We start from the raw sequence: 15422 nt of genomic DNA, 5'->3' as shown, positions 1-15422 counted from the left end.
AATTGAGAAAGAACTATTTCCTGCTTGAGTTGAGCCTTTTCCTTCTACGCTGTCCACAGCTAATCGGTCCCCTGCTCATATGCATTTTTTTTATAACTTTACTTCCCATTTTGCTTAGCATACAGGAAGGTTGTATCTGTTGCGGTATTGCATACAGAGTTGTTGGCTAACTGACACAAGCTGACATAGAAGCAAGTGTCTAAGTGTGACTGTCACAGAGGTTCACTGACACCCAGTGACAGCATCAGTGACATGGAAGTATCTGGACACAGACATGTGGAGGTTCTTATTCCGCACCAAAACCCGCATGCCAGTGGCAAGTAGATGCTTTTATTTCATGTGTGTGTGTTATGAACCTCCGCTTGTTATGAAGTGTGCAGCTGCGTGTGAATGTGGTCGGGTGAAGAATGTGCTGGGGACTTGCCGAAAGCTTTAGGGAGTGCTTGGCGTGTGTGTGTGTGTGTGTGTGTGTGTGTGTGCATGTGTGCGAGTGTGTGTGTGTTGTATGATATTTTGGGAGGGATGAAGGGGTTTCCTCTGTGAGGGTGGATGTGAGAGTTTTCATCTTCCCAGCTGTGAAATGACGGGAAACAAAGGAGGATGTGGATGGAGGATCTTCCACCTCCTCCAACCTCAAAAATCATAAAAAATGTTATTTTTAATGCTGCTTCACTGAAGATTCTACCTTTTCACTCAACCGGTGTAGCAAATTTAAAAGTTAGATGCTCTGTTTTTCCATCTTTGCATTTTGGCCAAGTCATGGTATTAATGTAGTCAAACTGAAACTGATCTGCAAAACCACAAAAAATATGTGTGAGGCCATGAAGTGTGAATACTCTTTTTCTTTTTCATTTTTTTAATCTCCCACACACCATGTGACTTCATTTCAAAAGACAGCTGTTCCTGAGTCCTCTAGATTCCGGATAACACGAGAACCTTTATAAATAGTTAGTCATAATGCTGAATTTCAGCTTCTTCTCTGCAACAGCTGTCGTGCTTGTAAACTCAGCTCTCCTGTGTAGTTGGTTATCTAGTTATCGAGCAGGAAGGATGTGAGATCAGTTCAAGAAAAGAGGAAGTGAGAAGTAGGAGGGAAGAGAAGTTTCCTGTCACTAATGTGGCCCTATTCTACCCTCTTCTCACTGTGTGTGTGTGTGTGTGATTGTGTGTTAATGAGGTGTATCTGCAGCAAGCCTGTATGAAGAGGTACAAATGTACCTGTTGCAAAACCCGTCATGTTTTACGTAACTCATGTTAACTGCTCCATTCAAACACTTCCTAGAACGAGTCTCATATCACCTGGATAGAGAGGGACTATGCCACTATTAGAGCCCAGGTAAGCTCTCACCACCTGTGTACTGTTGCTTTTAAATCAATTCATTCTGCAGCTCCTCCCTCGCTAAACAAACATTACATCTGCTTCCTGCTTCATCCATGTCAGATTGTATTTCCTTTTTCTTTTTTTTTCTCGTCTCCCCACCCTCTGGAAAATGTACTCTCCCATCACAAAATTGTTAAGCAAATAACCTTTTCTGAGCACAGGCTGCAGTGCAGGTTCGCTGCCAGCCAAGTAACGCTGCTCTTTGGTCAAGAGGAGTTGACTCATGCTCTATAAACAGGCGCGGGAGGGCTTATTCTCTCAGGTTAAAGAAGTATTTGCCGTATAAACGGCAATAAAGTGAGCAATGGAGGAAAGTAAGAGGATCTCAAGACCACTTTACGAGCAGCGAGAGCTGTGTTAGGAGACAGGATGAGCAGGAACAGGACTGTTAAGAGGGGGAAGAGAGGAACATGCCTGGCCACAGACAGGAAAATCTCTGTCATCCAGAGGCAGTGAGTTGTCTGAATCCTCTCTGGTGTGTTGACACCGAGAGGGGATACATCATCCTCTCTCTGCCATCCTCCTCCACGCTGGCCTCTGTGTTGAATTATGGGTAAAGGGAAGTGGCACAGAGTTGGGTTCTTGAGTCTGTAAAATTACTGATAATGCAAGCAAATTTATTCAGGAAAGCATTTAATTGGCATTTTTTTTTTACTTTTTCTCCATCTCTATCTCTTTTTTGTGCTTCTTTTGAGTTTCAGTGTACTCCTGTTGCTCGCTTGCTCTCTCTCTGTCTCTCTGTCTCTCTCTCTCGCTCTCTTTCAGCCGCACACATGTGTGTGTGTGAGAGAGAGAGAGAGAGTGACAAGAAGTTGGGTGCAGGACTGTGAGAATATAGCAGGCTCTTCCTTCCTGCTCGCTTCGGTTCCAGTTCATTTCAGCTGCAGTCATTCACCGAAGGCACACCGGTCTAATCAGACAGACACAGAGGCAGGGAGAGAGCAAGGACCGGAGATAGAATGGAAGAGAACATGAAGATGAAGCACTGAAGGAAATGTAGCAGAAGGCCTCTGCAGTCGACTAAAGAGCAGAGGCTGAGAGACTTTTCAATATTTATCTGCAGTCCACACAACGAATCCTAACATGAAAGCACAAACGATCCTAAAGTGTGCTCTCGGTGAGATGAGGTGAGATTTGAGATGATTATATGAGAGGTAGAAGAGTGTGTACCTTGTTATGGATGAAGGTAGGATGATACAACACTCTGGGAAATGCTGAGATGGAGAAGGACAAGAGAAAGTTCAACCTGACTCGCATGCTGTCCATCTACCTGTTCAAAAAGAACAAATCCTTGACTGGCAGCCCTGCTCACTGTAACACCTACAGACCCACGGCAGCAACGGACAACGACACTGGCACTTTACCTCCGCCGCGGAACCACTGGACGGTAAAGTGACATCTCAATCAGCTTTGAGTAGTTAAGTCGTCGACAGAGCGTTCAGTGGCGTCGTCTTAATGAAACTGAGTTTTGAGAAAATGAGGAGAAAAGAGGGATTCATCAGCACAGCAAAGTGCAAACGAGGTTTTGTATTCGCTCTTGTCGCGGTTGTTCAGAAAACAAGGTGCAACTGAAACCCTGCTGTGTTCAGCCAACTCTGGTTTCCTGTTGTCAAATAAAGTCCCGGGCTGCAGTGGTCTGTGGTGATGGCGGTGGCTGTTGTTGTGTAGAAACTTTTAAAAAGCTGAAAGAAGAGACTGCTGAAAATATGTCTTTCATCACTTCTTTGAAATATTGATTATGCGACAGTCAGCTGATTGCGCCTTATTTTTTTTTGGTTGTTTTTTAAATAACTTGTAATTGCCAAGTGTAACTTTATTCAGAATCCATAGTAATAGTGTAAACCTGAACATGGTATAAAGGAGAAATTGGGAGCAGGACAGCCCAGATGTTCTACTTTCTGATCCCTGAGATTTGGATTTCATAGGCAGAAGAAACTGCACTGGTGAATCTAAAATTCTCCCAGCAGGGTACCTACTGTACTTTGCTTCATTACAGGGCCCGAGGTGTGAAATTCAAGGAAGATTATCAAGGGAGGGGAACACTCTTGAAAGAGAATTGCTCTTCTCTGCATCGTTGTTGTTGTTGTTGAGTTTTGGGTGAGGCTGACACCAGGTCAGCTGCGCGTGTTCATGTGGTGGAGCTGTGAGCGGTGTCAGCTGGGATCCACCCAGTTGTGAGAGTGCGCTTGCTGTGAACTTGCTCTTACACAGATCTACTTCCACTGAATATTTACACCACCAGTTCCCGTACGCTAAAAGCACATAAATGCATCGATAAGCAACTGTTTGTGCTCACGTGCACATCTCACTTCTTACCATGCTTCCTCTTTTTTTGAAATGTTTGATATAGACGTGGTGCTATTTACAGCAGGAGGCACCTCCACAGGAGAACTTATCTTTGCATAAGCAAGCAACTTGTGAAATTTTTTTTTGCAGCTGTGCAGTATTGCCGTCGTTCTGTGATCATTGACTGCTTTCCCTCTGTCTGTTTTCTTTTCACTCTTTAGGAAGATGGAGACATCAAAGAGATCAACATCACCCATGTGGTCAAGGAGGGCTCAGAGAAAGCTGATGCCTCTCAGTTTGAACTGCTCAAAGTCCTGGGACAGGGATCCTTTGGCAAGGTAATTTGCTTTTACTCTTTCGGTTTCTTTCTATTTTGACTACATGTCTATTTTTCTCTTCCTCCTTTGCTACTCTTACTCCCCAACCTACAAAAATCGTTGCATCTTTAACAGTGTTTTTGGTTTATTTAATTTATTTTGCAGGTGTTCCTGGTACGAAAGGTGACTCCTCCCGATGCCAACCAGCTCTATGCCATGAAGGTCCTCAAGAAGGCCACACTAAAAGGTACAACAACATCGGGCTTGGCTGTGGTCGTGAAATTTTAAGAATTGCTGCTTTTCTCTGTTTTGGCTTTTGGCTTCATTGACAGGGAAAAAAACAAAGAAAAGAGAGTTGTTGTTGTTTTTTTTGTAGAGCTGCACCTTTCACCTTTCCGGTAATGTTGATTTGAAAAGGCTTCGTGTTTGGCAACTTCATTTTTCAAGTAGTTCAGTTTCATATAAAAGGGTGTATGAATTTCCTGTAGCACATGCAGTGGTATGTGTGCATAGTAAGACCACCACTGCTTTCAGTGGGTTCCTATGAACAGGTGTTGTGGTCTCACCTTCTGCAAACATCGGGGCATCAGATTTCTTCTCATTGTCTCCCAAAATTACGTGGGTGGTTCTGTGCAGCTTTGCAAATTTAATTAAATCTCCATGTTTTTATTCTTTAACAGCTTTTCATGACTAACAGGTCAAATTCATCATAATTCGCCTTATTTTGGGTGCAGCTCCTAAGGTCACCCTCTGTCTGAAATTCGCTATTTTACATTCCTCCCCTTTTGCTTGAAGTTAGCTTTTTTCTGATCGGCTGCCCATGGTGAAGTTTTTAAGCAGCAGCTGAGTTAATCTACTGTGCTCAGAGTCGCAGTTGCATGGACAAAATCCCCAAATTTAGGTCATCATTAACATTCAGCACTGACCCCATTATTTAAGTTTGGCTATGCTTTAATTTGAGGATCCTCTCCTATTGCAGCTTAATGAGTCCAAGTTGAATTGTACTCTCATCAGCACCAGCATTTAGTGTGTTGTAGTACTTTTACCATACTCTGTGCTTATGTACAGACACGTTATAAATCTTTAATGCATACTATCACACTAACCCTCAATCATTGGCCTTCAGTCAGAGACCGTGTGAGGACCAAGATGGAGCGAGACATTCTGGCAGACGTCAATCACCCATTTGTTGTCAAACTGCACTATGGTGAGTCAGCCTGATGCTTTTGTTAGACTCTGCTTCCCTTCCCTCTTATTAATGTTATTTGATGTACTGACTTGATTTACTGTTTTATTACTTCAACTTCCAGAAGCTTAACTCATGCTTCCTGATTTACAGTTGAACTAAATGTGAATTTGTGCATCTGTAGCATTCCAGACTGAAGGGAAGCTGTACTTGATCCTGGACTTTCTCAGAGGAGGGGATCTTTTTACTAGACTCTCCAAAGAGGTAAAAAAAAAAAAAAAAGAAGTGACTACTTAGTGTTGTTATGCTGACCTGAGGTCAGGATTTCTTTTTCTCAGTCCTATGTCCACTTATTTATCCTATAAACTGATATGTGGTTGCCCATTTATTCTGCATTGTGTCACTCTGCAGTGTTATGCTCTCTTATTGTCTCATTTTCCTTTTCTCTGTGTGTCACATCCTCTCTCTTCTTTGTCTCCTTTACCCCTCAGGTGATGTTCACAGAAGAGGATGTGAAGTTTTACCTAGCAGAACTGGCATTAGGACTGGACCACCTTCATAGCTTGGGTATCATTTACAGGGACCTCAAACCTGAAAAGTAAGAGTGGAAAAAGCGTTTTGCATGCCATGCTGCAGGAAATGCATAATGACAAATATATATAAAAATATCCACACAGTGCATCAGTCATAAACGTCTCCAAGTTAGATTAATCCAGAAGAACTGCATGCATTTCAGTGAGTGTGGGAAAAGTGTCTTCCCTGCTGCAGACCTGTAGCCACAACCCCAGACAGCAGTGATGACTTCAAAGTGCAACAATTTCCTCCTGTCATATTTCTATTGCACTCACTGCAAAGCATTTTTTACTTGTTGAACCCTGCACCATTTTCATTAGCTTGTGTTCCCTGACTCTCTGCTGTAATTGGCACATCGGTACTTGTTATGGTACATTGCTGCCACCAGCTGTCGATGTTTGTTCCTCAGCGTGTGCTGTGCACAGCACTCGATCTCATAGTATGCATGTAAGACCCGACACCGCCGCTAATTTAAAGAGCCGGTGATTCATTTATGTGTTGCTTTTTTAAATTTTGGTGCTTTTGAATGCGAACATGTTGTATTGAAACTGAAACATGTTTTTATAACTTGGACCACCACGTACGGACTGCTATATTAGACTTCAGTTGCTTTTAAGGGTACCTAATGATCCGGCAGCCGAGTGTACTTTGACACCAAGACATACTACAACTGAGCAAAACATACAGCAAAGAAAAGTTTACTTTGTACAATCCAGATGGGTAAAATGTTCAGACCCTGTAAGATTTTAGTTTGTCTTATATGTGACATTGTTTTCTCCTAGCATTCTTCTGGATGAGGAGGGACACATCAAACTCACAGGTGAGCCTCCTTGTTTCTTCTTTTACATCTACCTCTCACTATTCATTTTGCACACACACTTTCCTTTCCTCTACCACATTGACCTTGATTCACAGCAGTGATGGCTTTATCTCACTGACTTATATCTCCATAACATCCTGTATATGTTCCCCAAGTTAATTATAATACTTTATCTTGAGTATCTGTGATAAACCTCTTTAGAATCTCTTATCCTCAACCAGAGGAAACTAATGATAATTAAGAAGTCGCCTTAACGGAGCGCTTGTGGGAAAACTGTTTCATGTTAAAGCTTTTTGTAGCTGTTATCGTGCTGCTATATAATGTGTATGATCCGGGTCCTTGGTTAATGTCTTGTGTGTTTTCAGATTTCGGCCTGTGTAAAGAAGCCATTGATCATGAGAAGAAAGCTTATTCCTTCTGTGGTACTGTGGAGTACATGGCACCAGAGGTCGTGAACAGGCAGGGACACACCCACAGCGCCGACTGGTGGTCGTTCGGGGTACTAATGGTAAGAAGGAAAAAACGTCCTGGCTGAGCGTAAATATTACGTAAATAAGTATGCCGATTACATTTTTTGTGTTTTCTCTCCCAGTTTGAGATGCTGACGGGGGCGTTGCCATTTCAAGGGAAGGACCGCAAAGAAACCATGAATCTCATTCTGAAGTGAGTACCACCTGGATTCAAGAACATCCATTCATTGTTTTTCTTTTAACTACTTACTCATATCCATCAGCAAAAGCGTGTGAGTGGACTAGAGCCTATCCCACCTCACTTTGGGCGAGAGATGTGGGCTACACCTTGGACAGGAAGCCGGTAAATTACAGGGCTAACACAGTTAGACAGCTGAGCAGGCGCATTCACAACTACATCTGAAGTCAATTTACAATTACCAGCTAAGTTGCTCTCAAACGTTTTCTGGCACGACCCCCATTTATAGGCTGAAAAAAGTTTGGGTTTTTTTCTCCCTCGCTCAGGAATCCCTTTTACCAACTTATTTTAATTCAGTTGTTTTCCCAGATTGTCCATGCCCGACCTGCATAGGCGGTCAGGTGGGGTATGACGTCCTAAACAGGCTCTCAGCTTAGGAACTAACCTGGAGAGTAAATTTGCAGGCACATGGAGAACATGGAAAAAACTCAATTCAACACAAAAACCTGTTGCCAAATGAACTTATTCCAACATATTCCAACTGCCTCATTCTATATCCGGTGCAATAATTAAAGCTGGAAGCCCTCTTTGTGTGTTTGTGCAGGGCTCGTCTTGGAATGCCTCAGTTCCTGAGTGCAGAGGCCCAATCTTTGCTCAGGGCTTTGTTCAAAAGGAACCCTGCCAACAGACTGGGTTAGTATCAGCTCTGGAACATGACTTTGACAAATGACGGCACACACTCTATCTGATTTCACAGGGAAAGGCTGTGCTTTATGTTGGCTTGTAGTTTTCTATTGTGATTGATTCTGTTTGATGTTTTGCAGGATCTAATGCCGATGGCGCTGAGGAGATTAAGCGGCACGGTTTCTTCTCCACCATAGACTGGAATGTGAGTTCTGTGTGATTACATATGTTTTTGAATTTATAGCAACCATCACAGGTGGCATTCAGAACTTCAACTGCACAGCGTGAGTTAAGCTTCTTTGTTCCTTTTTAGAAACTCTTCCGAAAAGAAGCAAAGCCTCCGTTCAGACCGGCGGTCGCACGTCCGGATGACACTTTCTACTTCGACTCCGAGTTCACCTCCCGCACACCTAAAGGTCGGAAATCAAAAATCAATACACATTTTTTTATTTAAAGGAGACACAGCAACATTGGGATGAACTAACACATTTGTGATTAGCTGTGCTTGTCAATAATACCTCAATGTGAAGTTTTTATAGCAGTGCCTTTTTTGTTTTCTAACATTACTGCAATAAACCTGTCTGTTTTTCCGAAGCCTTTATTTTTATTTATTATCCTGCAGACTCCCCTGGTGTACCCCCCAGTGCTGGAGCTCACCAGCTCTTCAGAGGCTTCAGCTTTGTTGCATCAACTCTGTTAGAGGAGGATGGTTCATCAGAGCCAGTGCAGGCCCCACCGCATCCAGTGGTTCAGGTCAGTAGCTATTCACTCTTGGGATAGATAAATACTGGAGCCTGTTCTGGCAGGACACAAAGAAAACCGAGAAACTGTCCCTATGATGTCTTTGGTGACAGTGGGAGGGAAAAAAAACTCCCTTCTAACAGGAAGAAGCCTCCAACAGAACCGGGCTCAGGGAGGGGCAGCCATCTGCTGCGACTGGTTGGAGGTGATGGGAGGAAGTTAGGTTAACTGGTCATTTACAGTGTCCAGTCAACTAAGTGCATGTCTTTGGACCCTGGGAGGAAGTCGGAGTACCTGGAAAGAACAAACACATGACATGGGAAGAAATTGCAAACACCACACAGAAATTCCCCGGCTAGATGGTGGTGAGGCAGCCGTGCCAACCACCACACACTGTGCTGCCCGCAACATGATCAACAGTAACTCGACACACTAAAACTGAACAATGGAAGATTATAATAACATTGGCTGGTGTGATGAGTGTGAATTCAAATAGTAGGGTTTGGCAGACTTCAGGCCCCTTAGTTATTCTCACATTGTATCCATCTTCTGGTGGTTGTTTCCAGCAGGAAAACAGACCACATCACAAAGCTCAAATCATCTCAAACTGGTTTTCTGAACATGACAGTGAGTTCATTGTACTCAAATGGCCTCCACTGTCATCAGATCTCAATCCAATAGAGCATCTGTGCACTCGAAAATTTGCAACATGGGTGTGCAGCTGGAAAACGCGCAGCAGCTGTGAGATGCTTTCATGTCACTATAAACTAAAACCGCTGATGAATGTTTTCAGTTCCTTGTTGATTCTATGCTATAAAGAACTAAAGCTTTTCTGAAAGTAAAAGGGAAGTGAGCCTAGTAATTAGTACCTGATGAAGTGGTCGGTGAATATGCCCATGTACTGTAATCTAAAGGTGTGGACAAAGGTATTTCAGTGTGTTATATTTTTGTCGAGTTCTGACTGCTGATGGCATGAAATAGAGACAGATTCTGTGTGTACGGTGTGCGAAAGGCAGACAGGAACAAGATTAGAAAGAAACGACTCAAGTGAGGTACACGGCTTCAAATCTTGTGTAATGCCTGGCAAAAGCAGTTTTTCTACTGCGTGTGTGGTAGATTTGAAGAGACACTTTGACAAAGAGGAAGAAATTGACTCCAGAAATAGATTGCATCCCCTTCCCCAACATCATCAACCTCCCCCCACATCAGCTCTTGTCAGTCCGTCACTCCTCCAACGCTCATCACAATTTCAAATCTTCCTCTGCAGCAACTACACGGGAAAAACGTGCTTTTCAGCGATGGCTACGTACTGAAGGAAGATATAGGGATGGGCTCTTTCTCCGTCTGTAAACGTTGTATCCACAAAGCCACCAACACTGAATACGCTGTCAAGGTATGAACACAAACACACACACAGGGAAAAGTTAGCTTGTGGATACAGGACAGCAAAATCTAACAAATATGTTTTTCAGTAGTGCTTCAGTAAAAGAAGGAGGAACATATGTAGCCTTTCAAAACCATGATCTTAATGCCGTTGTTGTGCTTTTGATTTCCAGATGATTGACAAGACAAGCACAGACCCCTCTGAGGAAATAGAGATTCTGCTTCGATATGGACAGCACCCTAACATCATAACACTCAAGGATGTGGGTCTAAACACGCACTCTGTCTGACAACTTTTGTTCGCCTTGGGTGTTGAGTGTAATAAGACTCGCTGATGTTTGTTTGTCTTTCTGTCGCAGGTGTACGACAACGGTAAGCAGGTGTTCATGGTGACGGAGCTGATGCGTGGAGGAGAGCTGCTGGATCGGATCCTCAAGCAGAAGTTCTTTTCGGAGAGAGAGGCCAGCGCTGTGCTGCACACTATCACCAAGACTGCTGAGTACCTCCACTCACAAGGGGTGAGGACCACTAGAACTTTTAGTCCTGTTTTATATGTATGTTTTGTCTAAGGAGCTTGAAAAGAAAAGCCTTTTGGACTTCTTTGAGTTTCTTGAAGACATTTCACCTCTCACCTGAGAAGCTTCTCAGTTCTAAGGTCAAATGGTGGAGAGTCCCAGATTGAAGTCCTAGGGGACTGTCCCCCGAAGAGGGTCATGAACCCCCTTGTTGATCTACCTAATCGCACGAGCCAAGGTGTGAAAATGGGTGTAGGTCACAATCAGCCAAGATTTCGGGTGAACCCGCTGTGAAACCTAGCACCACCCTGTCATGTGATTTTTTTTTTTTTTTTTTTTTGAGGTCAAATGGCATCTATTGAACCTGTTCTTTTATTCTGAAATGGCAAACCTGTGAAGCACACAATGGGGGTTTTTTTTAATTATTTTCTGGAGCTGTATTTTAGCAATAGCGTTTTATCAAAATAACTGCTGTGAAATAGCTCCATTTTTTAGAAATATTAGTTAAGGTGCTATTAGAGTTTATTTATTTAATGTTTATTTTGCTTTTATAAGAAAACTGTTGAATAGTAGTGCCTTTGAAAACCAGGCTAAAGTCTTTACTTTTCTTTTTCTTTTTACTTTTTTATATTTCCTGATGTTTAAAAACTTACAACACATGTCTACTTTTGTTTACTTTTTATGAATTTTTAGCTTTAACTGTGTTCATCCTTTTAATTATTTTGGTTTAGTAACAACACATAGGGGAATACTCACTTGAAGCACCTCTGTAAATAATTAAACTTCTGATTAGGGTTACAAGAAACCTTAACTCAATCGCAATCCTCACGGGGTTATCGCCACAGCCTAAAGACAGAAAAGTTTCCCATGTTGTGTCACACTCTTTTGGCTGATTGTTGGATTTTCTCTGTATTATTTTAGGGTCTTTATCTTACAATACAAAACACCTTGAGGCGATTGTTGTTGGTGTTTATATAAATAAAACTGAATTGAATTGAATAAAATTGAAAATAATTTATAGAAGACATTTTTAAAGCAGATAAAAATGGGAAAGAATTCCACCCAAGACTGCCACTTCCTTTTTTTTTTTCAATCCTAATTTTCTTCCTCCCTTCCACTCTTACCCTCTTGCGTTTCAGGTAGTGCACAGAGACCTGAAGCCCAGCAACATCCTCTATGTCGACGAGTCGGGGAATCCCGAGTCAATCAGAATCTGTGACTTTGGCTTCGCTAAGCAACTGCGTGCCAACAATGGCCTGCTAATGACCCCGTGCTATACTGCTAACTTTGTAGCTCCTGAGGTGAGCAGGTGACGAGTGCGCTCGCAAGACATACTCACAAAGGTCAAGGTTCCCCCAGTCATTGTGATATATAGTAATATGTGATTCCTTCTGACTCTGCTATAGGTGCTGAAGCGTCAGGGCTATGATGAGGGATGTGACATCTGGAGTCTCGGGGTTTTGCTGTACACCATGCTGGCTGGGTTAGTAGCAACACTTGAAATCATTCTTTGAACTTTGTTCTCTCTCATTATTCTTTGCATTAACCTTATCGTCTGTCTACTTTTGTTCTCACCAGTTTCACTCCATTTGCCAACGGACCTGAAGACACTCCAAATGAAATCCTGAACAGGATAGGCCACGGCCACTTCAGCCTGACTGGTGGTAACTGGGACTCTGTGTCTGATGCCGCCAAGGTAGGAGTCAATATTTGTTAGACAACTCTTTTACTCCCTAGAAAGAATTTTTTGCTGTATTTGCGTCAACCTACAAGTTTTCCATAATATTATTATTTGTCTTTTTGTAGGACCTGGTGTCCAAGATGCTTCACGTTGACCCCCATCAGAGACTGACTGCTAAGCAGGTTCTCAAACACCCATGGATTGTCCGCAGAGACAAGCTGCCCAACAGCCAGCTCCCACACCAGGACCCCAAGCTGGTCAAGGTAATAAAACTGAATATATATATATATTTTTTTTTTCTCACCTGGAATCAGGTTAAAGGAATTCAGTGATTCATTGAAGTTTTAGTAGTTGAAACTCAACATGTAGAATGATTTTATATCATATCAGTTGCTTTTAGTGTTGCCAAAATACCAATATGATTGTGCACTGCAGTATACTTGCATCGTGTGTTGCATTGTCGATTAGAAAACACAAGACGAGCGGGTTTTTTGCATTGCAGTAAATCAGACAACATATCAGTAATTCATACTGTCATCTGGCCTTCAATCATGATGTTGCTTTTTATGCACAGGGTGCAATGGCAGCCACTTACTCCGCCCTGAAGAACTCACAACCTACTCCAGAGCTCAAGCCCATTGAGAGCTCCTTCCTTGCTCAGAGGCGTGTCAAGAAACTTCCCTCCACCTCTCTGTAGAGACTCTGAACAGCCAATCAGGTCACAGGAGTCTGATCAAAACCACACCTCCTGGCTCCAAACCACCCCGTCAGCTTGCTCGGGGACTTGGTGTCGACCCGCCAATACCAGCCAAGGAACACTGACTGTGGTCCTGCCCCCATCTTGTGACATCAGTTGTCCCGCTCTAGCTATCATCCTCCTTGTGTGGGCTCGCCAGCTGCAGCTGTTAGCCGATCTCCTTTTGCCTATCAAAATATCATGACGATGGATGGGGGCAATGAGGGCGAAAAAAAATACAAAAAAATGTAAAAAAAAAAAAAAAAAAAAATGGGTGCAGGTTTTTTGGCAGATGCGTTGGCGCCGTGTGGGTGTTTGTGCGAGTGTGTGAGCGTGTTTGTGCATGACCCGCTACAGAGTCGATGCAGCCCTGTTTTTGATAGTGACAATGAAAGTTTTCTCTTCTCATCTTTGCTGTAATTAGTTGTCATTCTCGCTGCACGCCTGTCCATCTGCCTGTTTTTTTTGGTTTTTTTGCCGTCTGTCCGTTCTTTTTGTAGGGTTTTTGAGCTTCGTATTAGCGGTTGTGCTGCCAATTCAACCTGTGCCGACAGCACAAAACCACAGTACTGTCCAAACTGCTGTTAAATGTTTCTCAGAGAACGTTATTGATATGAATATTAAAACATTTCTGCCATAAATGCCTCTTTGGCTTTGGTACAGCCAGAATATGTGCATTCTAGAAAATGTCAGTTGCTGATGTTTTGGTTAGTGTCAATCTATGCTTGCGTTTTGTTTTATGGAGAGTGTGTGCGGATGCGTGCGTGTGTGTGTGTGTGTGTGTGTGTGTGTGTGTGGGCGTGTGTGTCAGTTGCATGACTTGCAGTGTGTGTCTGTACTGTCTCGCGGGATGCTGCAGAGTCATGTGCATGGTCCGGTGATGTGGCTTTCTCGTTTCGCTCCTATTCCTCTTCTCTGCTTGGTCAATCTGCTGGCAACCATTTGAGATGTCTGTTATTTTTATTACTATAAAAACTAGTAACATAGATGGCTTTCTGTGAAAGAAACCCTGCCCAAGGAACAATGTGGCATGTTAAAAATTCTATATTTGCATTGTTTTCTTTTTTTTAGTTGTTTTCACTGTGTTTCTTGGATAATGCCTATTGAATACTGTTTCCTGTGTTGGTTGTTTTTGCTGTCGATTGTTTTGTTTTTTTCTCTTTATCCAAAGAAAGTAGTGATTTAAAATAGTGAAAGACATGCTGAGCACATCGCAGCCTGTGGACTTGATGCCGCACAGGTCTCTTCTTCTGTTTAATAAGTCAGGGCTGGCTGCTGTCTTTATGGAAATAAGCACTAGTTAAAATCTCTGTCAAATCACTGGTTATAATGTCACACAGACATGCCCTTATTGTGGATTATCTTTTTTTCATTCATTATATTGGAATTCCATTTGTTGATTATCTGACTCGTTGGTATTTTATTGACACTGAATACGAGGCCTGGAGTTAAAAGTGTCTCAGTGTAAGCTTCTCCACGGAGTAGGTCCTGCTTTTAGCTCAGTGCCTAGGCCTACAGGTGAGGCGGAATGTCTTGCATGGAAAGCACACCGTAAGGATAAGAAGATGCTGTGCATGTGTAGAAGGAAAGACCTGTGTGGCTTAAGAATCTATGAAGCAGCTGTCTTACCTCAAAAGAAATCAAAGTTATATTATAATTCTTGTTTGGTGGCAAAAATCTCCCTCCTTTGTCAAAATTTATGGTAAGATGTTATTGTATGATAAAGATGAAGATTTTTATATCTTACAATATTAAAAATCGAGTTGCTATGACAAAGTGTCTGTCTTGCTTTATTGTTTTTTTATAACTTCAAGTGACATTCAAGTGTATAAAAAACACAATTCCCAGATATAGAAATATGAAAAATATCAAATTTTGAAACCTACAAAGAACACATACTACTGTAAGATCAGTAGTACTTCTTATAACTAATAATTCTTTATGCATACAGTTTTTGGTGAGTAGCTGTTTTTCTTTTCATCCACAAACAAGCATTGTTGCTGGTTTGGTTTTCTTTTCCTGTGTTGGATCCAGGAACCATCACTTCACTTCGCATCATGCTGCTGTTGGCTCAGGCTGCTGACTTCCTTACACTGAGTACTTCTCCACTCCCGTCTTCTCACTCCCCAGTTGTTTACACAAGAAAACTGCACCCAATTAAAATGTCCTCTCTCTCTCATAATGTGTGCCCTGAACCATCCCTCACTTATGCTGCGATAGGCCTAGGCTGCTGGGCGGGGGGCTCCCATGATGCACTGAGTGTTTCCTCTTCACTCATCTCTTTCCACACTGTGTGTTTATCCACCATTTTGCATTTAATTATCAGTAACTATTAAAGTCTGACTCTCTCTCCTATAGTTTGCCTTTTGTCCTGTCTCCCTCTGTTCCTTTCTCATTTCCCTCACCCCATCTGGTCACGCTAGACCAGGGGTGTCGAACTCCAGGCCTCGAGGGCTGGTGTCCTACAGGTT

The 15422-nt window shown here is 42.6% G+C and overlaps 1 protein-coding gene across 4 annotated transcripts in view; it reads left to right on the top strand.

Moving 5' to 3' along the window:
• rps6ka1 (ribosomal protein S6 kinase a, polypeptide 1) overlaps positions 1-14727 on the top strand; it is a 50523-nt gene extending 35796 nt beyond the window's left edge. For 3 of the 4 annotated variants that reach the window (XM_087832928.1, XM_006798503.3, XM_006798504.2), the window contains 20 exons: positions 3889-4005; positions 4150-4231; positions 5111-5191; positions 5355-5434; positions 5662-5768; positions 6526-6563; positions 6929-7071; positions 7156-7226; positions 7816-7904; positions 8036-8100; positions 8209-8311; positions 8518-8648; positions 9904-10029; positions 10193-10282; positions 10379-10537; positions 11674-11835; positions 11941-12017; positions 12113-12230; positions 12341-12478; positions 12790-14727. In XM_087832928.1, coding sequence (XP_087689054.1) covers positions 3889-4005; positions 4150-4231; positions 5111-5191; positions 5355-5434; positions 5662-5768; positions 6526-6563; positions 6929-7071; positions 7156-7226; positions 7816-7904; positions 8036-8100; positions 8209-8311; positions 8518-8648; positions 9904-10029; positions 10193-10282; positions 10379-10537; positions 11674-11835; positions 11941-12017; positions 12113-12230; positions 12341-12478; positions 12790-12912 — 2100 coding nt within the window. In that variant the 3' untranslated portion in view covers positions 12913-14727. Of the gene's footprint in view, positions 1-2226; positions 2769-3888; positions 4006-4149; positions 4232-5110; positions 5192-5354; positions 5435-5661; positions 5769-6525; positions 6564-6928; positions 7072-7155; positions 7227-7815; positions 7905-8035; positions 8101-8208; positions 8312-8517; positions 8649-9903; positions 10030-10192; positions 10283-10378; positions 10538-11673; positions 11836-11940; positions 12018-12112; positions 12231-12340; positions 12479-12789 lie in introns of those variants that run through there. The other variant, XM_006798502.3, reaches the window with a different exon arrangement.
• The last annotated feature ends 695 nt before the right edge of the window (positions 14728-15422 follow it).

Source organism: Neolamprologus brichardi, chromosome 19 (genome assembly GCF_056152115.1).
Source record: "Neolamprologus brichardi isolate AB-2024 chromosome 19, ASM5615211v1, whole genome shotgun sequence".
In the NCBI taxonomy this organism is placed as follows: Eukaryota; Metazoa; Chordata; class Actinopteri; order Cichliformes; family Cichlidae; genus Neolamprologus; species Neolamprologus brichardi.
Note: the sequence above shows the minus strand (reverse complement) of the source record. Positions and strands in the feature narration are given on the sequence as shown.